At 40.1% G+C, this 25,742-nt stretch overlaps 1 protein-coding gene across 8 annotated transcripts in view; it reads left to right on the plus strand.

The window, feature by feature from the left end:
* Nucleotides 1-25,742, plus strand: part of Ambra1 (autophagy and beclin 1 regulator 1) — a 191,910-nt gene that overhangs the window by 132,647 nt on the left and 33,521 nt on the right. For all 8 annotated transcript variants that reach the window (XM_052182981.1, XM_052182980.1, XM_052182985.1 and 5 more), the window contains one exon: nt 19,315-19,425. In XM_052182981.1, the coding sequence (XP_052038941.1) occupies nt 19,315-19,425 (111 nt within the window). The remainder of the gene's footprint in view (nt 1-19,314; nt 19,426-25,742) is intronic.

Consider the following 25,742-nt stretch of genomic DNA (forward strand, 5'->3'; position numbering starts at 1 on the left):
GCTGTTGGAAGGTTGTAGCAGGAGGATCAGTTCAAGGTCATCCTCAACTAAGTGGAAAGTTTAAGGTCACCCTAGGCTACATGAGCCCTTTTATTTCTTAGACACATGAAAGGCATCTCAGGGGATCATTCTGTTTTTCCTTACAAAAAGCCCTCAGGATCATGAGTTTCTCTCTAATCCTGAGACCAAAGCATTTTTCTATAGTCCTTCAACTAAGCATTAGTTCCATGGAACATGCTTTAAGGCTACAAATACACTACCACACCCAGCAATGTGACATTTAAAATTGATCCTTTCCCCTCAAGTAGCTCCCCATTTCAAGAAGAAACAATCATGCACTGTCAGCTGCTGATTTGATGACTGCACACAAGGAATCATTCAAACTCTCAGCTATATGATTGGTAATAGCCAGGAAACCCAACAGGTGACAAGAGTTGGACATTTTCCCATGAATTTATTTATTCATTCACTTTACATCCCTATTGCAGCCCCTCTGCCCAGTATCCCTTCTTGTGGTCCCTGACAAGTTTCTCATTGGGAAAGAAATCAGTAGGATTTTGTTTGTTTGTTTGATTATTATTGTTTTGGTCTTTGAGTCTTAGCTTTTGGGGTGTGTGTGTGTGTGAGAGAGAGAGAGAGAGAGAGAGAGAGAGAGAGAGAGAGAGAGAGAGAGAGAGATCTGGCAATCTTGGCAGCAAGTACTCTATCCATCAAACCACTGTTTTGTTGTTGTTTGTTTGTTTGTTTTTCTGTTTTTTTTTGTTTTCTTGTGTGTGTGTTTTTTTGTTTTTGTTTGTTTTTGCTTTATTAAGATAGATTCTTGCAGTATATTCTTGCAGTGGGTTTTAGTTAGAAACTATTTCAAATCAAGTACTGTTCTCCCAAGATCCACAACATATGTGTGATTCTGAAGATTCTCAAGTGTGAGCAGCCTGTGGTGAAACTGACCCATTCACCATGTTCTCTCCCACTTATGCTCCAGATTTATCAATGGATCCTTACACTTTAGAACAACAGCCTGGGGAAGTACTGGCAGTATCTTTTTGGATGTCTATAAAGCTCCTAGTCACTAATATTTCTCTGAGGCCTACTCAGCAGAATTAGTAGGTTGTTTTTGCAGAAATTGAAGCTATCTTTATTTTTTGAGTTGTTTGTTTGCTTGTTTTTTGTTGTTTGTTTAGGAGGAGTCTCAGAGTCTACTCAGAATTTACTATGTATCTGAGACTAGATTTAAACTCCTTCCTCTTCCTTCAGCCTCTGCTTCCATCCTGCTGGGATCCCAAGCATGTGTGTCTCTCATGAGCACCCACCCCCTATCTTATTATTAGCACATGCTGCCTCCCTTGCATTAGGACTTGCCAGCCTTTTGGTTTTACTTAAAAAAATGAAAAAAACAAAGCCATTTGTCTTAGTCACTGTTCTATTATTGTGAAGAGACACCATGACCAAGGCAACTATTCTTATAAAAGAAAGCATTGCAGTTTCAAAGACTTAGTCCATTATCATCATGGTGGGGAACATGGTTGAATGAATGCCATAACTGAGAGCTCCGTCCTGATCTATAGCCAGTTGGCAGAGAGAGATGCTGGTCCTGGCATGGGCTTTTGAAACCTTAAAGACCACACCAGGTGACACTCTTCCTCCAACTCCCACAAGGTCATATCTCTTTCAATAAGATCACACCCCCTAATCCTTCTAATCCTGTCAAAGAGTTGCACTCCCTAGTGACTAAGAATTTAAATATACAAACTAATGGATCCACTATGCTATTGGGATCACATTAGTCTTAGTGTCACATGGCCCAGAATGATACTTCTTTTGCACCAAGCTGTGTAACACTCGTAAGATCATGACTTATTAAAAGTTTTCTTTCATCCCCATGTAAAGCTAGTAAGCAAGACTAAGTGCTGTATGTGGAGCCCATCTTTCTGACTTGACAACATCTTTGTCCTCCAAGTTCCAAGGGACTCTGTTGGCCCTGTTGCTGAGCTTTTTCTGCCCTGGGTAATGTGGCAGTATAAAGGACACCATGTTATTCCTGGAGGCCCGGGGAGCCAGGCTTTGAATTAGAAAGTTAGTCAAGCCTAGACATCCTGGGTCTGTCCTATGCTGTTTGGGCTCTTTATTGCATGCTGACCCTAGCTGACTAGGCTGTGTAAACTGTACCCTGACATGTGCAGGTGTTCTCTTGACAGGAGCATTTCACCTCTATAATCTGGGCTCCCTAATGAGAATGTAGGCTCATAGAGCAGTAATTCACGTGTAGGTGGCCTGTAAGGAAAGTTTTAACAAAAGAGTTGGTTAAGAAGCTGATTTTTTTTCTTTAATTCTCTTGTCATGTGCTGAGTGGGGGCGGAAGAGGAGGGGAGGGTGGGGACTGGTGCTACTGAAAGCATTTATCTTCATTTCTGCCATCTCCCAGTGTTTATTACCTTGTGATCGACAGATGAGGAAAGCTGCCAGTCAAACCCACGTTCAGCACATTTCCATTTCCCTTCATTGCAAATTTTAGGCTTTTGAAATCTGCATCCTCTTTGCAGCAATAAAGGTTGTTTGCCTCTTGCTCCTGACAAGCTCAAGACCCTCTGGTCCAATTCCACTCACTTTTGCTTGCCCCAAATAATAAAAGCTGCAGGAGTCTCCAGAGTTCAAGACAAATGATTGGTGAGAGCTATTCAGTGAGTCAGTGAGATGTTCTTTATCTTTCTTTCTCCTTTCTCCCTCCCTTTCTTAAGCCTCCCCTCTCTGTCCATCTTTGTGCTCCTGAGACATGTTGGAAGAAAGGTAGCTTTTCTGGTTTTGTCTGTACCAGCCCACCAAGCCAGTCGCAACCTTTGACTCTGGGACCTAAATATAGGAAAATGCCAGTCTGTAAATGTTGTATAAGTAAAAAGAGAGGAAGGTGATACAGTGATTCTTAATAATTTATAATTCTCTAGCAGAGGAAATTTCTGCATGGTGGGAGTGATTGCTAAGTGTTTTTGGGGGGATTTTTATGAGCCCCCCCATATTCCTTAAATGCTGTGAGTTCTCAGTGTGCTGTTCCTAATAATCTTTCAGTAGCATGTGTTCTTGTAAGCTTATTTGTTTTTGTCTTAATGTTTGTGGGTGGAAGAAAGGTAATGATCTTCATTTCTTTCAAAATGGATATTCTACTTTCATAATTACTTGCCTCAATTATAGCATTAGTTATAAGTACAAGTAATTGCTTCATTAGGACATATATAACAAAGAATGTAGGAATACTACATGGTGATAAAAATGGGCCTAAGTTTGACCTCAGATCTTGGAGATCCTCAAGTTTTCCTGCCAATAGCCAAGATTAGGCCTCAGTTTCAAAGAGATAGGAAGAAGTCAGGACCCAATAAGGAGTACTCATTTTCTTTATTTATGGTGGAAGCACATTGTTGAACTCCAGGTGACACTGGTACTTTCAGAGCAGTGTGATTGAATCACAGATCACAGAGTTAGAAATCATAGTCTAATGGCAAGCTCATTACCCTCAGGCTTTCAGTAGATGACAGTTTAGCATGAGCCCTTCTTTGACATCGTAGCTGGAAAAAAAATGGTCATGAAAAGCCTCTAGAGTGTTGATTCCCAGTCAGACATAACTACCTTGCTTTTTCTTCTTTCTCCCCCCCCTCCCCCCATGGGCCCCCCCACTCCCGTTTTTCTGTGTAACTTTGGCTGTTGTGGAACTCTGAGATATCCACCTGCCTCTGCCTCTGCCTCTGCCTCTGCCTCTGCCTCTGCCTCCCAAATGCTGGGATCAAAGGTGTGTGCCACCACCACCTGGCTCTACGTTGCTGTTTTTAGCAGACAGTTTCATGCCATATCTGCAGATAGCTTTGTGAGCATACAGTCTATTTGTGTGTCTCTTCAAGGTGTATAAGAAGCCCATGCTAATACCCTAGTATTCTACATCTGTGAGTTAGCTAAAGAGAGACAGAAAGTCAAGTAATGTTGGCAGTAATAGTGAGAGATAATAAAGGGAATTGTTTAGTAGGTGTGGAATTTCATATGTACAATATAAAAATGTTCTGGGGATTGTTTTTACAACACTGTGAATATACTTTAACCTAAAAACTGTTTTATATTATGTTTTGTTTTACTATGATTTTTAAAAGCTAATACTAGATGCATGGTACTGTTTACATTTTGAATTGATTATATTTCTCATTGCTGAATAAAGTACTCTGACAAAAGCGACTTATTTCAACTTACAGTTAAGAAGTAGTTAAAAGTCAAGGAACTTACAGTTAAGAAGTAGTTAAAAGTCAAGGCGGCCAGAGCTTGAGGGAGCTGCTGAGTTTTCACCCACCACCAGGAACTGGAGTGGAGCTGCCGCTGCTCAGCTACATTCTCCCTTTTGTTCAGTCCAAGACCCTAAACTATGGGATGATGCCACCCACTCTACAGACTGACCTTCCCAGTTAACCTAATCTAAATAATCTTTTCGTGGGCATGTTCCAAGGCTAAACTAATTTGGGGAAATTCTCCACGGTGTACGTGGAAGCTTGCTTAACCATGAGATTAACCATCACATGATGACTCTGGGAAGGCAACACATACTGCTATGAATGACAGGTTAGTTTTTCTTTCTTCTGTTGATTCTCCTTTAAATCAAACTCCATTGTAGCTCTACAATCTTCATTTGAATTGTCTTGAGACTGAAGCTGTAGTATGTAGAAACTTTCAGTAGCTCTTCCTTTCTTTGCAACTATCCATAGTCCAGACCTTACTCATTTTCACACTGAGTCCTTACACTAATGTTTGTTTTATTGGCCACATTTGATACCTTTGTTTTCCATAGTACCTGTCGCCAGTCTGTTCCCAAAGTCCATAGTTTGAGTATGGAACTAATGTAGCTCTGTTCTTCAGAGTGGGAGCTTTGGTTTAGAGTATTCACACTAAATGTTCATCAGTTTAGGGGCATCCTTCCTGCAGAGAAGTACATGTAAGTTATTAAAGTCTGTATTTACAAAACATTTACCCTTTAAGTATGTATTGTGTAATGATTGATCGCTACATCAGATAAGTAACTAATTGCGTAGTTATTGAGGAGCCTAAATCCAACACAAAGACCTAAATCTAACTTAAGTGTATTGTCTGTGCTAGAATTGTGCTGCCTTTTTGTGGTTTTACTGTAAATGATGTCCTAATATTCCTCTTATTTTTATGTTGGCCTGGGGTCAGGGGATGCAGACTCAGTTCTAACTGTAGGTAGTATTCTCAGAACTGGTGTTTGAAAGTGAACTTTTTTTCTTCCAAAGGAAATTATTATATTTCCCTCAAGCACTTTTATGATTGCAGGGTTTCCATGCCATGTATTTTCTCTAAAATAAAAAAAAGCATTATCTAATTCTCATATGACCTTTTGGTTCAGTTTTAAATGTACAATGGCATATTATTTTAACCATAAAAAGAAATGAAGTTCTAATACACACCATAACATAGTTAAACCCTGAAAGCATTATGTTAGTGAAAGAAGCCAGACACAGAAGACCACTTCCATGTGATTTCTGTGATATGGAATGTCCTAGAGAAATGTAAGTGTGGTAAGGAAATAACAGATTACTAGTTACTGAGAACTGGGAAGGGAATGGGGCAGAAGAGATCTGGCTACTAATGAGGGCAGATTGGGGAAGAAGATGAAAATGTTTTGAGATCAGAGATGGCAACAATGGTTTGCAAGATTGATTTGATCTTGTGAATGTATTAATAACCCTTGGCTCGTGTTACTTAAATAGTGTATGATATTTTAGAATCATATCTTCATAAAGTTATAATTCTAAACAAATGTGTATATATTTGTTTGGCTATTTTCTTCATTCTCAGAACCATGAAAAGGGAATGAAGGGAACTTGTGACATTTACCATGGAGGAAGTTTTGTTTTCTATTAGAAAGGAACTCTTTCAGATTTACAGTATGGAAAATATATAATATAATTAAAAGTACGTAATATAAAATGGTTTCAGTGTTTAACATATATTCACAGTGTTGATATAGATTATTGTGCATCTGTTCTTTGTTAAATGGTGACAGAGTATGGCTAAGTGCTTAATGGTGTCCCTATCTTAGGACAGATTTAAAGACTGAATTTAAATGACGCTTCAGTGAAGATGACATAGATTTTTCCATAGCTGTGACATCTGAATGAGCAACATCAAAAGAGGTTCATTTTGGTTCATAGTTTCAGAGGTTCCTTGGCTCCATTGCTCTGTAACAGCAAGGCAGAATAATCATGGCAGTTGTGTATGATGGAAGAGGCAGAAACAATGTCCATTCAAGGAGGACTCCCTAGAAGGCCCCTCTCCTAATTTCTACACCTCCCAATATGTTATCAAAATATGAAGCCATCAATGGATTAATCTATTAGAGTGTTAATGATCCAATCAGTCTTTGATGATTGGATCCACTGGCTTGGAATTCAGCCTTCAGTATACAACCTTCAGGGCACTTTTCATACCCAAACCATAAGAGCTCCTCTTCTGATGTCATTCAGGGTTTATTAGAGAGAAATGGTAGGTTTTATGGGCAGTTTTCCTTTCATAGATACAAGTTCATTTATTTACCTCAAAGCACAGACAATCCATACAAAATAGCAAAATATGTAAAAGGGTACTTAACCCCAGGTAAGCTATATGTAATAAAAGAAATATCAAAGAGGGGCTAGTGAGATGGCTCAGTGGTTAAGAGCACTGACTGCTCTTCTGAAGGGCCTGAGTTCAAATACCAGCAACCACATGGTGGCTCACAACCATCCATAATGAGATAAGGCAGCTACAGTGTACTTACATATAATAATAAATAAATCTTTTTTATTAAAAAAAAAAAAAAAAAAAAGGTAGACAGAGGAGTATCAGCACTTAAAGGCCAGCCTCAGCTATAGCAAATTTGAGGCCAACCTGGCCTGTTTCATAAAAACAAAACCAGCCACCCAAACAAAAATAACAAGCTACAGGGATCTAGTAGTGACATGCCTATAAATCAAACCCACCTGGGTTTCAGCAGGGTTATGAGTTCAAAAACAGCCAAGGCTACAAAATACCTTTCCCCCAAAAAGTAAAATAATTGCAAATAGAAAATAATCCCAGGAGCTATAGAGATGTCTCGGTGGTTAAGATCTTGTACCACAGAGAACCTGAGTTGGCTTCCCAACATCCATGTTAGGCAGCTCAAACGTCCTATAATTCCAGCTCCAAGGGGTCTGACACCTTTGGCCTCCATGTCTCTGGCACTAAAGTGTGTGTGTGTGTGTGTGTGTGTGTGTGTGTGTGTGTGTGTGTTAATTGTTAAGCATTTTTTTAAGAGAAAAATACAGGGGTGCTGGAGAGATGGCTCAGCAGTTAAGAGCACCAAGTGCTCTTCCAGAGATTCTGAGTTCAAATCCCAGCAATACCATGGTGGCTCACAAATATCTGTAATGGGATCAATGCCCTCTTATGCTATGTCTGAAGAGAGACAATGTACTCAGATACATTAAATTAAACTTAAAAAAGAGAGAGGGGTAGAAAAAAAATACAGCAAGGCATTGTACAAATGAAAAGGATATTGCCAATGTTCTGTGTCGGATTTCTGAGCTCAAGGCCAGCCTTGTCTACTGCGTGAGTTCCAGGACAGCCAGGGCTATGCAGAGAAACCCTGTCCTCTCTTCCTCCTCCTTCTCTTCCTCCTCCTCCTCCATAGGCTGAAATTTATGTTGAAGATTCTTTTAGGCTCTTAATATACTGTCTAGCCTGGATGTTTACATATAGCCCCGAATGGCCTTGAACTCATGGTTCTACTACCTCAACTAGTGTTTTGTTTTATTTTGTTTCCTTTTGTTGCCTGTACAACTCTAATCTGTTACACACTATTTAGACTAGGCCGTCTTTGAACTGACTGAGGTCCACCTGCCTGCTTCCCAGATACTGGGATTAAACACAACCACATTGAATTCAGCAACTTTTTAAATACTCTTATTGTGACATGAGTTGCCTATTTGAAGATGTAAGTCCGTGGTTCTTAACAGAATAAAGGAACTATTTCTACTCACTTTGTAGTTCTAGACATTTTATCTGGATGTTTTTCCAAAACATTCTTTAGGCATTAACAGCCACTTTATTCTTCCCCTTCCTTTCCCTTTCTTTACTTCCTTCTAGCCCCAGGCAACCATTAATGTGCATTTTGATTTTTGTAGCTTTGCCTGTTCCAGGTATTTCATATAAATGGACTTCTACAATATATGGCTTTCTAAGAAGAATTATGTAAAATTATTAAATTTGTTCACTTGGACCAGCCCTGGGCTTTCTAGGCTCAGGTTTACTAACCTCTTAGCAGGTTGAATCTAAACTCCTGTATGACAGCCAGCAAGGCAGAGGCAGAAAGAGTAATTTTGTGGTGTGTTTGTATCCACTGCTCTCTATCCCCACTCCTCCCCCCTTGCTGTTGGGGATGAATCCTAGGGCCTGGTGCTCGGTAGACAAGTGTTTCACTACTAAGTTCTGCTTCTTAGCTGGGCCCAGCCCCGTTCTTCTCCCATCTCCAGCAGCAGCACATGGCCACTCTAAATTATGCAGTCTCCAATGAAGCAGATTTTGTAGGACTGAAATGTAATTTGAACATTTCCTTCTTTGCAGCTTGCCCTTTTTTACCCTCTTCAAATTAGCCTTTCTGATAGATTTGCTAATGATTCCCATTGTTCAGTAGTCTTACTGAACTGTTGAATCATAATCTTCATTTCCCTGTTCCTAGAACAGATCCTGGAGATAGACTAAGATGCTCTTTTGGCAAAAGGTTCCAAATTCTCCTTTCTTTTTTTTTTTTTTTTATGTTATTCGATATATTTTTTATTTACATTTCAAATGATTTCCCCTTTTCTGGTCCCCCACTCCCGAAAGTCACATAAGCCCCCTTCCCCCCCCCCCCCCCCCCCCGTTCTCCCACCCCCCTCTTCACACTTCCCTGTTCTGGTTTTGCCTTACACTGCTACAGTAAGTCTTTCCAGAACCAGGGGCCACTCCTCCGTTCTTCTTGTACCTCATTTGATGTGTGGATTATGTTTTGGGTATTCCAGTTTTCCAGGCTAATATCCACTTATTAGTGACTGCATACCATGATTGATCTTTTGAGACTGGGTTACCTCACTTAGTATGATGTTCTCCAGATCCATCCATTTGCCTAAGAATTTCATGAATTCATTGTTTCTAATGGCTGAATAGTACTTCATTGTGTATATATGCCACATTTTTTGCATCCATTCTTCTGTTGAGAGATATCTGGGTTCTTTCCAGCTTCTGGCTATTATAAATAGGGCTGCTATGAACATAGTGGAGCATATATCCTTATTACATGCTGGGAAATCCTCTGGGTATATGCCCAGGAGTAGTATAGTAGGATCTTTTGGAAGTGACATGCCCAGTTTTCTGAGGAACCGCCAGACTGATTTCCAGAGTGGTTGTACCAATTTGCAACCCCACCAGCAGTGGAGGAGTGTTCCTCTTTCTCCACATCCTCACCAACACCTGCTGTCTCCTAAGTTTTTAATCTTAGCCATTCTGACTGGTGTAAGGTGAAATCTCAGGGTTGTTTTGATTTGCATTTCCCTGATGACTCTCCTTTCTAAGCAACAGTACACTGAGTCTGAGACAGAGGCAGAGATGCATTCAGACCCTCAGACGTGTAGACCTGGCCACCGACTGTTATGACTAGCAGGATTGTGCCTCTAGACTTTGCTGATTGAGCAACACTAATCTAAATATTCAAAGTTCAGAATGTTCCAGTAGCCAATACTGTGCATCATCATGTTTTCAAAAAGACTTACTCGTGTGTGGGTCTGTGTGGAAGCCAAAGCCAGGGCCATTGAATTCCCTAAGCTGGGAGTTACAGGAGATTATGAACTGCCTGATGTTGGTGCTGGGAATTGAACTCCTGTCCTTTGCAAGAGCAGCCTGCGATTTTAACTACTTAGCCATCTCTCTAACACCTGTGCTTTGCAACTTACACATTTAAGAAATTACAGAGAAAATAAAGAAAACTTCCAATTTGGAAGCTGAGCATAATGGTACATACATAATTCTTCCACTCTTACTTTGCATTTCAGATTTGGAATATTCTGTTTTTAGTTGGAGTCATGTGCTCTTTAGCTTTTGTGCTTCTTTTACTAATAACACACACAGTTATCCTATTATATAGTATGTTAAAGATTCTACCGCCTACCCCACCCCCAGTCAGACCCCTACTGTCTCTCAGACAGACTTGGAACTCACACTGTAGATCAGGCTGGCCTTCAACTCAAAGAGAACCAAACTGGCATGATTGTGGGTGTTTTGTTTTTTGGTTTTGTTTTTAAGCGCATGTACTAATGCTTACTTGTTAGTATTTTCCACAGTTGGCTCACACATTTATTGAAGGATATCTTGGCTGGGTGAAGTTCTAGCAATTGTGAACAAAGTGTTGTACATATTAGTGTATAGGTTTTTGTGTGGAAATAAGTTTTCCACTCATGTGAATAGATACAAAAAAGAGCAGGAGTGCTGGACCTATTATAGGGAGCCAGAGATGACCACTCAGACATAGTTTATAACCAATTCAAAGTCTTTAAAAGTCTTTATTCCACCTGCCTGGGACGGCTACACTTGGGTATTTGGAAGGTGGAGCAAGTATATAGGCCAGGGGCTTTTAAAGGCAAAAGTCACATCCTGTGGTCTCACATGCCAGCTTCAGGGGGAAGTTAGCACAAGCAAGCAGTTTAACAGAAACTGGGTTCCTTGGGCATTGGGATTCTCTATCAAAATCAAATTCTAGCTAACCCTGAAATGGCCTCATCAAGAATACAAGATGGAGGAGTCTTTACACTGTCTTGCCCTGTCACAGATCATGTGGTAAGAGTATATTCAGTTTTCCAGTAGACTTGTCAAACTGTCTTTTAAAGTAGATGTGCCATTTGCATTCCCACGAGCAAGGAATGTTACTCCAGGTCTTGCCAGCATTATCATTGCTTTAGAGGTTAGCAGTGATGAAACCTGGGGATTGGTTTCTCCTTGTTATTAATGTTGCTACTCTAATAACTGCTCTGGAGCCTCTTTCATGTGCTCATTTATTTCAGATAATAACCATTTTAAAAATCAGGTTGTTGGCTTTCTTTTCCTTCCTTCCTTCCTCTTTTCCTTTTCTTTTTCCTTCCTCTTTTCCTTTTCTTCCTCCCTCCCTTCCTTCCTACCTTCCTTCCTTTTCTCAAGACATGGCTTTTCTGGAACTCACTCTGTAGATCAAAGTAGACACAAAGAGATCCACCTGCCTCTCTGCTTCTGAGTGCTGGGATTAAAGGCCTGTGCCATCACTGCCTGGTTTGGTTTGCTTACTGTTTAGTTTTTAGAGGGTTTGTTTGTTTGTTTGTTTGTTTGTTTTTTGCTTTTTTTTTGAATATTTATTTTGAGGTAGATTCTCACAGTTAATCAGGCTGACCTCAAATTCCTGATTTTCCTGCTTTTATCTTCTAAATGATATAGAAAAAATTCAAAGTTATAGGATTGATGTTATAAAGGATTTGTTAATAGATTAGCCCAGGAGACAATAAGTTATACAAGTAGAATCTAGTTAAGGGAACATTGTCACCACCAAAATACCCCACAGGTAAAGTACTATGCTAACAGGCTTGTGAAATTTAGGATGTTAGTATGTGAATGTTTATTCACTAGTAGTAACCAGCCATTAAGCCTCATTCCCTTCCCCAACAAAAGACACACCTTTACTGGACATCTTACGGGGGCAGCATATGGGTCACCATGAAGTTCTGGTCTGCCGATAAGTTTCCAGTGGGCAGGATGACTCTGGGTAACAACTATTTAAAAAAGAACAACACTAATGTCATTAAAATAATTCTGGCAATATGCAATGTTTTTGCTGTGTAAATCTGTCTGCCTCAGTGGCAAGACTCAGTCTCCTGTCTTTCTTTAAATTGTATGAAGTGTAACCTAGGGTAGGGACCTGAAAGAGATTTAAGGATGACAATAGTTTTGTAATGCATAAGCCTAAGATGTATATAAATTAGTAAAATCTTGCTTTGAGAGCTATCTCTTTTTTGGACCATTAGCCACAGCTAGCCAGGTACTTTAGTAAAGAACTTTTCTTTATCTCTAAGTATGTGAAGTGATTTCTCCCTGAGAAGGCAATGTATTTCTGTAATGTGGGTGCTGGGATTACAGGCATTCATATCCATGCCAAGCTATTACATACTTTTTTTTAATAGATACAGAAACCCAGATTCAAACTATTGATTTATAAAAAGGTCTCACAACTACATAGTTGCAGGAAATGTCAAAATCTGGTACATTTGATTCACCTGTGTTTTTTGAAACCATAAAAAAAAGTACCAAATTGTAAGATCCTACTTTAAACCTGCCCCAATCTAAGGTAGAAATAGAAAAAACATGGTTTGCTAAGAAGTATCTAAATCATTCTATACTTTTTATGAATTTCCTTTTGCATAAACTGGCATAGCTGTTTTATGGTGTAGGGTAAGCAGCTCCATAGTTAGGGGAAAGGTTTTACTGTAGATATGAAAGAACATCTAGAGACATTTGGAAGAGTCCAGAACAGAGAGAGAAATAGTTGCTAGGGTAAGAGAAGCCTGTCAGCTGGAGGGAGTCTAGGTTGGGGAGGAGGTGAGAAAGACTAGGAGGGAGGGCTACATGGCCTTTGAGAGGTATAAGGGTACTTGTGATTCCCAAGAACCCTGAAGGCCAGGATGAATTTTGATTTGCTGATAGCACCATAAGTAACCATATGCCCCTTCTGCCAGAGGTAAGGGAATTGACTTCATAAGGGAACTGGCTAATTAAGTTCCTGAGGAATCTGACTTTTATTTAACACCCAGAAATCCTTCTATAGTACAAGTTGAGCTCATTTCTGAATATTTTGATTTCCTATTAAAGGTTGGAGAATTAGAATTTCCTTATGACCTGATACTTTACATTATCAATGTCACAGTCAGTTTGAGTCCTTTTAGCAGCAGATATTCTAAGAGCAGGACTTTCTTGGTTTGGTTTGGTTGGTTCAGATGTGGTCTTAGTATGTAGCCATACTGACATGGAATAGGAATAGTAATAATATATACTATTAATATATAATTTGGCCTCCCAGTTGCTATAATTATAGGCATTTGACCAAATGAAATAGATCTAAGGTTGCTTGTCTTGGAATTACAGTGTAGCTGGCATATAGCTTCCCAAATGGGGATAGCTTTTATCAATAGGGAGCATTTGGTAATATCTGGAGAAATTTTCTTGTCACAGTGTTGACAGGCGGAAGCCAGAGATGCTTCCAAGTGTTCTCTAATACACAAGCCTCTTTGCTGTTCTTTGATAAATGATCTGATCTGGAATATCAGTAAGTATGGCAGTTAAGAAATGCTGAATCTAAGACTGGAGAAAAGACTCTGCAGTGATGAGCACTGGCTGCTCTTCCAGAGGCCAGATTCAGTTCTCTGCATCTTACATGGCAACTCAGAACTCTATGTCCAAAATACCTGACTCCATTTTCTGACCTCTGAAGGCGCCATGCACACATATGGTGCCGCATAAATCTACTAAGACACGTATGCATACACATAAAGAAAAAATAAATGCATTTTTGTGAGTTTTAAAAGGTGTCTTTGTTGTTGAGATGGGATCTTTCTATGTAGTCTTTGACTGTTCTGGAATTTGCTGTGTAGATCAAGCTGGCCGGATCTGTATGTCTCAGCCTTCCAAGTCCTAGGATTAAAGGCATGTACCTCTATGCCTAGCCAAAATAATTTTTTAAGTAAAAAAATATAGCCAGGAGTGGTGGCACATGTCTTTAATTTTAGCACTCAGGCAGAGGCAGAAGCAGAGGCAGGTGGATCTCTGTGATTTTTGGAAGCCAGCCTGGTCAGCAGAGTGAGTTCCAGGACAGCCAGAGCTACACAGTGAGACCTTATCTCCAGAAATATACAAACAAACAAATAATATTTTAAGAAATTAATACTGAGTCTAGTTTACTACATGTGAAAGAAAACCTTTAAGCCTTAGAAATCTTGTAGCTGTCATCAGGATTTGCTTCGAAGACTGAATGCCACCTCTGTCCATGGCTCAGTCCATTAATTAACTGGCTCTGGCATATTGCCTGCACCTTCAGCCAAAGCTGCTAAGTGGTGGTGGGGTTTTTTGGTTTGTTTTTTTAAACAGGACAATGCTTTTTCTTCCTGATGTTTCCAAGAGACAGCCTTAGTTGGCCAGCAGTTCTTGTGTAAGAGAACCTGGTGACAATACTTTAATCTGTTGCTGGCATCTTTCACTCCCTAATCTGTGTTTACATGGCACTGAAAATTGGCTCTCTGATGCCAAGCTCTGTTTCTGTGCAGTACTCCTGCACGGTTGGCAGAGATCCCCTCCCTAGTCTCTTCACAGTACCACCCTACACATGTATTTACCGCACAGCTGTTTTCAGAAGCATACGCTGTACAGCATGTCTCTGGAGTTGGGGCTAAAACTGAAATCATTTTGTTCCCAGTTACAAAGCCAGCATGTGCATTTCTGAACTGTTTCTCTGGTTGTAGGTCTAATCCTCTCCCTGAGAAAATAGTTGTTTCTTCAATCTCTCTTAGCAACTAACATCATATGTGAAGAAAGACAATTTGCCTCTTTGTGTTTGGGGTTAGATATATGCTTTTCTAGTAAGTTAGAAGAAATGGTAAGGAACTAAAGCAGTTTGAGACTGGCTGTTAAAGGAGATGTCAGTGACCTAGATAATAGATGTGAAAGCCTGGGGAATAATTTGGAAGCTCAGTGGAATGAAGCCTACATCAAAATGAAGAGTGAGTGATTCCTTCCAGGGAAGTGGGAGATCTTCTAACTAAAATGGTTTAAATGGTTTGCATTATTAATGAGGCCAAGAAAATCTGAGCCTGATTCTTTTTAAGAAATTTTTGGGCTGGAGAATGGCTTAGCAAGGTTAGGCTGACAACTAAAAAATATATATATAAAATCCTGCAGACTTCTATTTTGTGGAATTCTAGAGTCATAAAGCCCACTAAAATCTTTTAGAAAGGAAAGGAAAAGAAGGAAGGAAGATCCTACAGACAGCAGAGCTTCTTTCTTGACCCAATAATGAGCAAAATTCTCACATCAGATTTTTTTATTGAAAATTATTTTTTTCCCATATAATAGATTCTGATTATAGTTCCCGTCTCCCAACTCCTCCTGGATCCACCTCATCTCCCTAAACTAAACCTTTTCTTTCTCTATTAGAAAAAAACATCCAAAACAAAATAAAAAACAAACCAGAATACGGCAGAACAAACAAAGGGAGAGAGGGAGAGAGGTGACAAAGAATGTGCACAGAGATGTAAAGAGGCATATCACATTCACATATACAGAAATTTCATGGAGACACACAATTGCAGACAATAAAACACAAGTAAGAGACCTCTAAGGCAGAAAAAATGCTCCCTGACCCCAAACCAAAGAAACCAAAATACCATTAAATTTGTGTTGACCATCACTGCTGGGCATAAACCCCGCCCTTTAGTGTAGTTTGTATACCCGGTGAAACTCCCTTGGAGAAAACTGTTTTTCAAAATGGGAGCTTATGTGCACTTCTCTGAGTACTGGAACCCCATCTGACTTAGACCTGTGGGGCTGCTATACATGCTGTCCCAGTCTGTGAGTTCTTATGTGCATTAGTCCTGTTGTGTCTAGAAGGCCTTTTTTCTTTGTGCCTTCCATCCCCACTGGGTCTTAGAAAATTTCTATTAGTTCTTCCACAGAGTTCTCTGAACCCTGAGGGGAAGAATTTGATAGAAACATCCCATTTAGAACTTAATGTTACAAGGTCTCTCACTCTTTGCACTTTGTCCAGTTGTGGGTCTCTGTATTTGTTCCATTTACTGCAGAAGGAAGCTTCTCTGATGATGGCTGAGCAAAACATTGATATCTACGAGTATAACAGCGCTGTTGAGAGTCATTGTAGTGTTATGTTCCCTTTAACAGAACAGTAGTGCTGTGTTTTTCCCTAGGTCTGTGGCCAGACAAGCAGTGTTGGGCCCCATCTCATGGAGTGGTCCTTACATTCCATCAGATAGTGGTTGGTTACTCCCACAACGTGTGTGCCACTCTTGTACAAGTGTATCTCACAGGCAGGTCACCATTGTAGATCAAAGGCTTTGAAGCTGCACTGGTGTGTTTACCTTTCTCCTCTGGTAGTGTGCAGAGTACCCTTCAGTACTATGGACACTGATCCGTAGGGGCAAAGGCTCTAGACAGGCACCAGCTCGACTTCTCTGTACTCAGGGAATTATGCAGTAGAACCTTATCATCAGTTTGTGGAGAGCAACCAATATCTTTAGCAATAGTCTGGGTTATTTAGCTTTCTGTTGTGCCCCTTTCGCCAACAACTCAATTAGATGTGACTAATTCCCAACACTGGAGAATTCATTTGGTGGCTGAAGATGTCTACTAGGGTCTTTGTCTCCTTGTTATTTGGTAATTCCATTTCATATATGTATATATTTTAAGAAGCTTCATCTGTATTAGATTTCCATGTGACCCCTTAGTTTTACCTGTCCCTCCCTGTATCCCCCCCTACCCTATATTCAAATTTTTTTTACATTTCTTTGACTGTGTGTGTGTGTGTGTGTGTGTGTGTGTGTGTCTGTGTACTCATGTACTCATGCATGCACATACCACAGCATAGATGTTGAGGTCAGAGGACGACTTGTGGGTCAGTTCTCTCCTTTATTGTGTGGGTCTAGGAGATCAAACTCAAGTCTTTGGCCTTAGCAGCCAGTGGCTTGCCTGGTGAACCATTTCACCAGCTCCCAGATACAATTATTGCAGGAGAATTCTCTGTATTGAAGGAAGGGTAAATAAGTGCCTCATGTGAATGGTCTGTATGTACCATGGAGCCATCAGTAGAGGTTTGAAGTCAGTGGCCACGTTGACAACACCTGCAAATGCTGTGTTTCTAATGCTGTCGAGTACATCATGACTGTTTGATACTATGTTTAATTTTGTAAGACTTTAAAAATATTTAAGGCTATCAGTTTATTTACAATAGTATTTTTCAACTTTCATTATCCCTCTCCCAAGACATTTCATTCTCCTTCCCATGGATATACACACACATACATGGTGTGTATCCATGTATTCTGGCATTTGTAAGGAGAATTAATGAGATTATACTAAGTTTATGGGGGCACTTCTTTTTTTTTATTATTTATTTGTGTGTGGAAGTGGAGAGAACAAGAGCACACACATACACCACAGCACACGTGTGGAGGTCAGAGGGTAACTTTTTGTCAGTTGGTTCTCTATGTCTACCTTATTTTTGAGACAGGATCTTATTTCTGCTGCTGGGCTGTGTGGGGGAGCTTCCTTCATCCAGCCCTCTCTGCCTTCCCTGCTGCTGTAGGAGTGCTGGTTACAGGATCACAGGTATACGCCTCCACATCCAGCCCATAAGGGTTGTATGGTAAGCGCTCTTGCTTGCTAAACCATCTTCCTGGCCTAGAGGCTTTTATTTCATTTTGGCACCATAGGACATTTTTTACCTCCAGGAAGGCAATATTGGCCATGTTGAAACCATATAGCCTAAAAATGTCATCATCTAGGAAATGAACCTGGCGGGGGTTGGGGGGGGGGGGGTTGAGACAGGGTTTTTCTTTGTAGCCCTGGCTGTCCTGGAACTCACTTTGTAGACCAGGCTGCCCTCAAACTCAGAAATCCACCTGCCTCTGCCTCCCAAGGGCTAGGATTAAAGGTGTGTGCCACCACAGCCCAGCTTGAACTGTTACACAAATAAATTAAAACTGAAAGAAGGACAGTTAATAAACTAACACTGAAAAATATCTTCTGGTACAGTGGCCAGCAGCCCCTGGATAAGGAAAAAGAGTAAGTTTCCTTTATTTCATGATTGGGTAGAGGGTAGTGTCTCTCTTGATCATTTGAGGAAAGAGCAGAAAAATCTAGAGACAGCAGAGTAATAAATATAGCTCTTTAAAAGAAACAAGTAGGGCTGGAGAAATGGCTCAGTGGTTAAGAGTGCCAACTGCTCTTCTGAAGGTCATGAGTTCAAATCCCAGCAACCACATGATGGCTCACAACCATCTGTAATGAGAGCTGATGCACCCTTCTGGGATGTCTGAAGACAGCTACAGCAATTGAGCAGGGATGGAGCAAGAAGAAAACGTGTTTAAAGACAGCTACAGTGTTCTTACGTATAATAAATACATCTTTTTTTAAAAAAGCAAGTAGAGGTATTTTCTCGGTGATATTCAGAGGCAAAGGCTAGATGATATTGATGAATTCTGGCATAAAACTGCCTTGTCCTAAGGCTAGTCAGCACAGACTAGACCTGCAGCTGAAAATACCATTTAGCTTGTCTTGTGCACAAGGATCTTCTATTCTCCTAAGAAGGATTGGTTCTGCCTGATCAAAAGGGTGGCTGTGTATGAAATGCACCTAGGAAGGAGGAGGAGGAAATGACATGTTCGTGTAAATGAAATACAACTGCAAATTAAAGTGTCACCCTGTTTTAAAAAAAAGTCAAATTTTTATTTAATTGGTTACCAAGGAAAAAAAATGTCATACCGAAGTGTATATCTCAGGGAAAATTGAACTGAAACATTATAAGTGAATCTGGAATTAAAGGAAGGTCTTGGAGGGGAGAATTTTTAAAAATTGCCTTAATAAAAATAATCTCATGTTACAAAGGCAGGCTCATAAGTATCTGCTGTGTTATGCCCAAGTTTCAAAAGAGGTTAACACTGTTACCTCATTTGTTCTTGACTGCCTCTTCTCTGGAGGAAGTCCTCTTTTGAGATGTCTTATTAGGAAAAAGGTCACTAACAAAGGAGGAACTGCTTCTCCTAAAGAGCACTGCTTGCTGCCAAGACAGCCAGGACTGAACTGAACTGAACTGAAATTCGTCTGGTCTTTGTGTGTTCATGGCATCTTCCTTTTTGTTTTCAAATTTCTTTATGCACATTTGTGTGAAAACACATCTGTTTCTTCAGATAATGTATACATTCTTAGACAGTATGTATGCAGGACCCGACACATTAATAATGGGAAGGACATATGAATGATGTTCCATTTCCACATAGAACTGTTTCTGATGAAAGGTTGTGTCTAGTTTCTCTTTGCGCTGACTTGTCATGCAGATCTCTTCAGCTTTCATGAGTTTTAATTCTGATTCTTCTTTTTCTCCTCTACTAATTCATATGTTCCCTTATATTCTGCAGTAGAAACATACAAAAAAAAGAATGCAATGTATGTAGTCTAATGTGGTCTTCTTGTCTTCTCTGTTATCAGGGGCAGTAATTGGAGATGGACAGTCTGCTGTAGCCAGTAACATTGCCAATACTACCTACAGGCTCCAGTGGTGGGACTTCACTAAGTTTGACCTTCCAGAAATCAGTAATGGTGAGTTGATGTTAATCTGGAGTAGTGATGGGCAAGATACGTTTCTGGTGAGACAGGACTTTAATACAAAAACACCAAAGTAGCACTGGATTGTGTCTATCTCTCATTGAGTTGTTGATGGCCATGTACTCTTTCAACAGCTTATCCTCAAATACCAGTTACGCAGCACAGTTCAGAAAATAGCTTAGGGGAAATGCCAGATCTCCCCTGAGAAATTTGTGGAGAAGTTCATAGAGACTACAAGACAGATAGAGCTGAGATTGAGAAAAGACTGTTGTGAGTGTAGACTTGTTGGCAAATCCAGGCTTCAACTAAGCAGATGAGTCACCACTCTGTAAACAGATTAATATCTGTTTACAAACGTGTGTACTGATAGATATGTTTCCTTTGAAAGACATCCATGATTGATCCCTTTATTCAGCATTGTAGATGTTTCTTCTGCCTAAGGGAAGGGCTTTCGTGCATTCCTAAGAGGTGAGAATCAGCCCCTACTTGTTTGCAGCTGATGATGGCTGTTGATGTCACAGTTACATTTCTCCTAGAAGGTTCTTTCTCATAGCAAGCCGCCACGGATTCATTCTTTTGATGTCACTTCATCCCATTGGTCCTGTTTCTGCTGCTGCAATGCCTTATCATCTGTTTAGTGTCTTAAGTCCTTCAGGAATCTGAAAGTACCTTTACAGCTCTCCTTTCAGATCAAACCTCTGTAGATTTTTTTTTTCCTAATGTGTTTTCCAATCTGTTCTTTTCCCCCTTAACTTTGGGCATAGAATGAAACAGAACAAATCAGAAAATGAATGATGTGAGCTAAAACATAATACAGTGATGTTGGCTGCAGATTCCAGCAGCTTTTTCTGAAGTTACTATTGCATTTACAGTAACTTAAAGTTCCTTGATACTTTGTTAGTAAGACAGAATTGAGCCAGTTTGTATTATCTTCCTGCCATTGCAGTTCTAGTTCTTCCTTGCAGCATCTTTATAAACTCTGGTTTGTTCTTCTCTTTCAGTCTTAGGGATCATCTGCTAATTTGATAAATATCTCTTCTCAGACTTTTAGATTTCTAGCAAAAATGGCGAATAAATCAGGAAATTGCATTATCCCTTGTGGTATGTTTTTGGACCCCTATCCTTATCAGTGTTGGAACATGAATTATTCTTTTGGGCTTCACATCTAAAGTTCTTCCCTGTTAAAGACAGTTTCTCAAGAGTCTGAGGAGATTGCTCAGTAGTTAGGAGCACTTGCTAATTTTCCAGAGGACTAGAGTTCAGTTTATGCACTATGGGAAACTCACAAGTGCCTGCTAACTACTGCTCCATGGGATCCATTGCCCTCTTCTGACCCCTGAGAGTGTTCACATATTCATTCATAGAAAATGTACACATGCCAGGTATAGTAGCTCAAGGCTTTCAGTCCCAGCATCTAGGAGGCAAAGGCAGGCAAATCTCTTAAGTTCAAGGCCAGCCTGATCTTCAGAGCAAGTTCCAGGCCAGGCAAGGATACACAGAGAAATCCCCACCCCTCCAAAAAGAAAGAAAATATACATAAATCATTTAAAGAAAGAAGGAAGGGAGGAAGGGAGGGAGGGAGGGAGGGAGGGAGGGAAATGGAAAATGGAAAAGGAAAGGAGAAAGGAAAGGAAGGAAAGGAAAGGAAAGGAAAGGAAAGAAAGAAAGAAAGAAAGAGAAAGAAAGAAAGAAAGAAAGAAAGAAAGAAAGAAAGAAAGAAAGAAAGAAAGAAAGAAAGAAAGAAAGAAAGAAAGAACCGTAGCTTTGTATAGTATAGGCTAGCCTTAAACTGGTTGTCCTCCTGCTGCAGCCTTGAGTGTTAGGGCTGCAGGAATGCACACTGTGACTGCCCTTATGTTTTTAGTATCATATAAACCATTCTAAGAGTTTGGAGATACAGATAAAAATATCTTAATTATTTAAAGGTAATCATTTTATGATGTACCAGGCTTTTTAGTATTCATATCAGACAAGATAAATGAGGTTAATTTTTCATGCTTTGTTCTTAGTGAATCCTAAGTAGCAACTACTCATTTTTTCCTCAGTTGCCTAGAAGTCATATATGTCAAGTAGTCTGTTCTTTTGAATTTTTTTGGGTTTTTTTGTTTTATTTATTATTGTGTGTGGGTATGCACATGTCATAGCACATGTGATGAGGTCAGAGGATAGCTTTCAGGAATTAATTCTATTCTCCTGCTATGAATTCTGGGGGTTGTACTCAAGTTACCAAGCTTGTGAGGCAAAGTGCTTTTGCCCACTGAGCCATCTTGCTGATTGGCACACTAATCTGTCCTTCAATCTATTAAGAATCCATCGTAGAAGAGTCTGCCTTTCTCTTATTGAAAACTCAAGTTCATCTGTAAATTTGTGACTCATATCTTTGTGGGGGGGGCGGGTGGTTTTTTGAGACAGGGTTTCTCTGTATAGCCCTGGCTGTCCTGGAACTCACTCTGTAGACCAGGCTGGCCTTGAACTCAGAAATCCACCTGCCTCTGCCTCCCAAGTGCTGGGATTAAAGGCGTGTGCAGATGATGATGATGATGATGATGATGATGATGATGATGATGATGATGATGCTGCTGCTGCTGCTGCTGCTGCTGCTGCTGCTGCTGCCGCCGCCGCCGCCACTGCCACCACCGCTGCCACCCTGCGTGACTCATATCTTATTGGCCATAGTTCACCTTCAGTTATTTTGATTTTTTACCTTTATCATTGTTTAAATTAGATAATATAGTTACAGCTCAAAACTGCATCCTGCTGCCTGTGACTCCTTGCAATAGGTAACTACTATCAGTTTCAATTCTTAAATATCTCTTGAAAGATAGTATGTGTATGTCTAAACATAGAAAGTAGTGCTTCCCATCTATTGTGTGATCTAAATGACAACGTGCTATACAATAAATATTCTTCTGCACTTTTCTTTCTATACAGTGTATCTCAAAATCTTCCATATTTTTGGTGTGTGTGTGTGTGTGTGTCTGTCTGTCTGTCTGTCTTATATGCAGCTCTGTGTGCACATATAGAGGCCTGAGCAAGATGTCAGTAGTCTTCCTCTATTGCTTCTCATCCTACTGCCTTGAGAGAGTCAGAAGGCACACAGGATCTGTCTCCATTCCTCAGTGCTGTGATTGATTGCAGAATGCCTTTCCTCCTTCCTTTCCTCCTTTCTCCCTTTCTGTGACCAGTATATTGCTTTGGTGCTGGAGTCAAGTTCTCATGCTTTCAGGGCAAGCTTGTCTTTTTACCCACTGAACTGTCTCTAGTTCTTGTCTTGTTTAGAGATAGTCTTACTCTGAATCCCAGGTTAGCCAGGAGTCTGCAGCAGTCCTCTTGTCTCTGCTTCCTGGAGTGCTGAGATTATAGGCATGAGCTATCACCCTGGTGGCAGCTGCAGCTGCTGCTGGTGCTGGCAGCCCCCACAACTGCCACTCCTCCTCCTTCCCTGCCCTGCACTCCTTTCTCCTCTTTTGATAAAATAGCTACCTAGTAATTCATTGTAACCAGTGTCCTGTTGAAGGACTTTGGAGTCTACAATCTTGCTATACAAACTGTTACAGATTGTCTTCTACAAATGCATATCAGTAAGATAGCTGCTTTGAAATACAACCACAGGGAAGAAAAGGTGCATGAATAATTTTGGTAGATATTGCCTTATCTCCCTCTCTATACTGCTTGCTCCTACTAATAATCTCATCTATAAGTGTTGTTTGTTCCTTTTTGTTTTCAAACAAATCCTCACTGTAGCCTGTAGGCTTTGGTTTCAGAACAAGTCCTTTTTGAATGCTTGGAATTACAAGTGTGAGCCAGGGGGCTTGCCCTGCTCCACCCCCATAGTCTTTCAGAGTGCTTGATTTTATAAACACTTGGCTGAAGGAATGTTTTCAAATTTTCAATGTTTATAGATTCCATAGGGTAAAGAACTACTACATGAGCATTTATGCTTCTATTCCTTCTGCTCCTCCACATCCTTAATGGTGCTGCTTGTCTTGGCTGGCCATGGGCTTTATCTCTTTCTCTGCATTTTACCGGTTCCCCCCCCAATAATTCTGTAGAAGTTCTTTATAAATTGGAAAATTAGCTTATAATAGGAGTTTCTTATCATTTGTCTTTTGACTTTGTTGAAGGTTATTTTTGTCATAGAACTTATTTTAAGTCAAAATTATACACCTTTCCTTTTATGGTTCCTAGGCTTTGTGTCATCTTAGGATCATTTCCTACTTTTATATTTTAGTTTTATACATTTAAATCTTTGATTCATTAGGAAACTTAGTTCCAGATGACCAACTGCTATGCATTAAATACCAACTTAAGCTAGCTTTTGTTTGTTTGTTTGATTGATTTTTGGTATGTGTTTGTGGGGTAGAACATTAATATGTATCCTAGCTGTCCTGGAACTCTCTGTAGACTATACTGGCCTTGAACTAACAGAGATCTGCCTACCTCTTCCTCCCAAGTGCTGATATTAAAATGAATGAGCCATAATTCCCAACAGGTTTCTATTTATTACTTTTAATTGTTTTAACTAAAATTGTAGTTGAGCTAAACAGTATATACTTATAGTCTCGACCTTTATTTACTCTTGATAGATTTAGTCAGTAAATTGGGACTCTATTGCTCTAGGATTCATTTTTTTTTTTCTCCCAAAGTCATCTGCCTCTGACTAGAGGTTAGCTATAGGTTTCAAAAGCTATGTCCCAGCCTGGAAGCCACTGAGCTTTAGTTTTATTTATGGAGTTCATCAGGCACCAAGTTGCTGCTCATATGATTTTTCTGAATCGATTTTAGCCCGTTTTTAGAATTAGGTTAATGATTCTTCATACTTGTTTCTCTTACTTGAGGTTAAGGGAGCTGATGAATTCTAACCTGTGTAAGATGCTTAGAATGCTGTGAATAATGCTTCACCTCATGTTGATTTTTATTTATTCGTGTGACTGTCTGTATATGTATATGTTCTATGTGTTCAGGCACTTGCAGAGGCCTGCAAGAAGGTGTTGGATTTCCTGGAGCTAGAGTTCCAGTAGGTTGTGAGCTGTCTGATATATGGGCGCTGAGAACCTAATCCATGCCCTCTAGAAGAGCAGCAAGTGTTCCTAGCCATTGAGCCATCATCTTTAGCCCTTATGTAGATTTTTATGCTACTTTTATGAATAATAACAACCTGAGAGGGGGGGGCGAGGGAGGGAGGGAGGGAGAGAAAGAGAGAGAGGAGGAGAACAGAGGAAAAAGCTAGTTTAATTAAATTCACTATGGGATTCTTGGATTCTTGGTTTGTTTTGGTTTTTTGAGACAGAGTCTTATCCATGTTCTGACTATCCTGGAACTTGCTATGTAGACTAGTCTGGCTTTGAACTCACAGAGATCCGTCTGCCTCCCAAGACTGGGATTAAAGGTGTGTATCACCATACCTGGCTCCCTCTCATTTTTGAAAGGAAACTCTTTTTTGGTGAATGGCTTTGATCACTAAGATATCCTGGCAGAAGAGGCCATAAGAGCCAATGGATATGGTGACTGATACCTGTAGGGTGTGTTTATAATGCAATCTGAAGCTCTGATCTGCAGTAGCCAGAGGGACTCAGAGATGGAGCCCAGAGGAGATTTTGCTTCTGATTTAAACCCTTCTGGGTTTTCTAAATCTCTGTGTGATGCATATGTAAAGTATTGCAGCTGCCAAACACTGTTATGGTCTCATCTGGATAGCAACAGGCTACCTATGGATCTTTGTATAAGGTATAGTAGTTATAATTTGCAGATCTGATAGCAAAGCAGAGTGTCATCTACTTCTCTGGGCATCAGTATTTCTAACCTTAATGTTTCTTGCTAAAGCATTTTCACTTGGAAATAATTTCCCTTTGAAGGTACGCCTGAACCTCTTAGGGTTTTGTGTTTGCTTTTTGTTTGGCTAGTTGGTTGAAGTGTTGTTGTTGTTGTTGTTGTTGTTATTGTTTTTTGAGAGCCATTTTGTAACCCTGGCTGGCCTGGAACACACTGTGTAATCAGAGTATCCTTAAACTTGCTGCGGTCCTTCTGCTTGTACCCCCATCACTCCTCAGAGCACTGGTTACAGATATACACTATTGCACTTGGCTTCCCCCAACTCTCTTAAGTAGTTTTGGTTTTGTTTATTTTCTTGTCATACCAGTATTGAATTCAGAGCCTACCACATGCAAGATAAACATTCTCCCATTGAGTTATATATTTCCCCAGTTCTAGTTGCCCTATAATTGTTTTCCTATGTGTTTTACCACTAAGGGACAGTAAGTTACTAAGTTCTCAATTGTGGTCCCAGACTTACAGCACTTGAGACACCTGAA

This window comes from Apodemus sylvaticus, chromosome 5 (genome assembly GCF_947179515.1).
Source record: "Apodemus sylvaticus chromosome 5, mApoSyl1.1, whole genome shotgun sequence".
NCBI lineage: Eukaryota > Metazoa > Chordata > Mammalia > Rodentia > Muridae > Apodemus > Apodemus sylvaticus.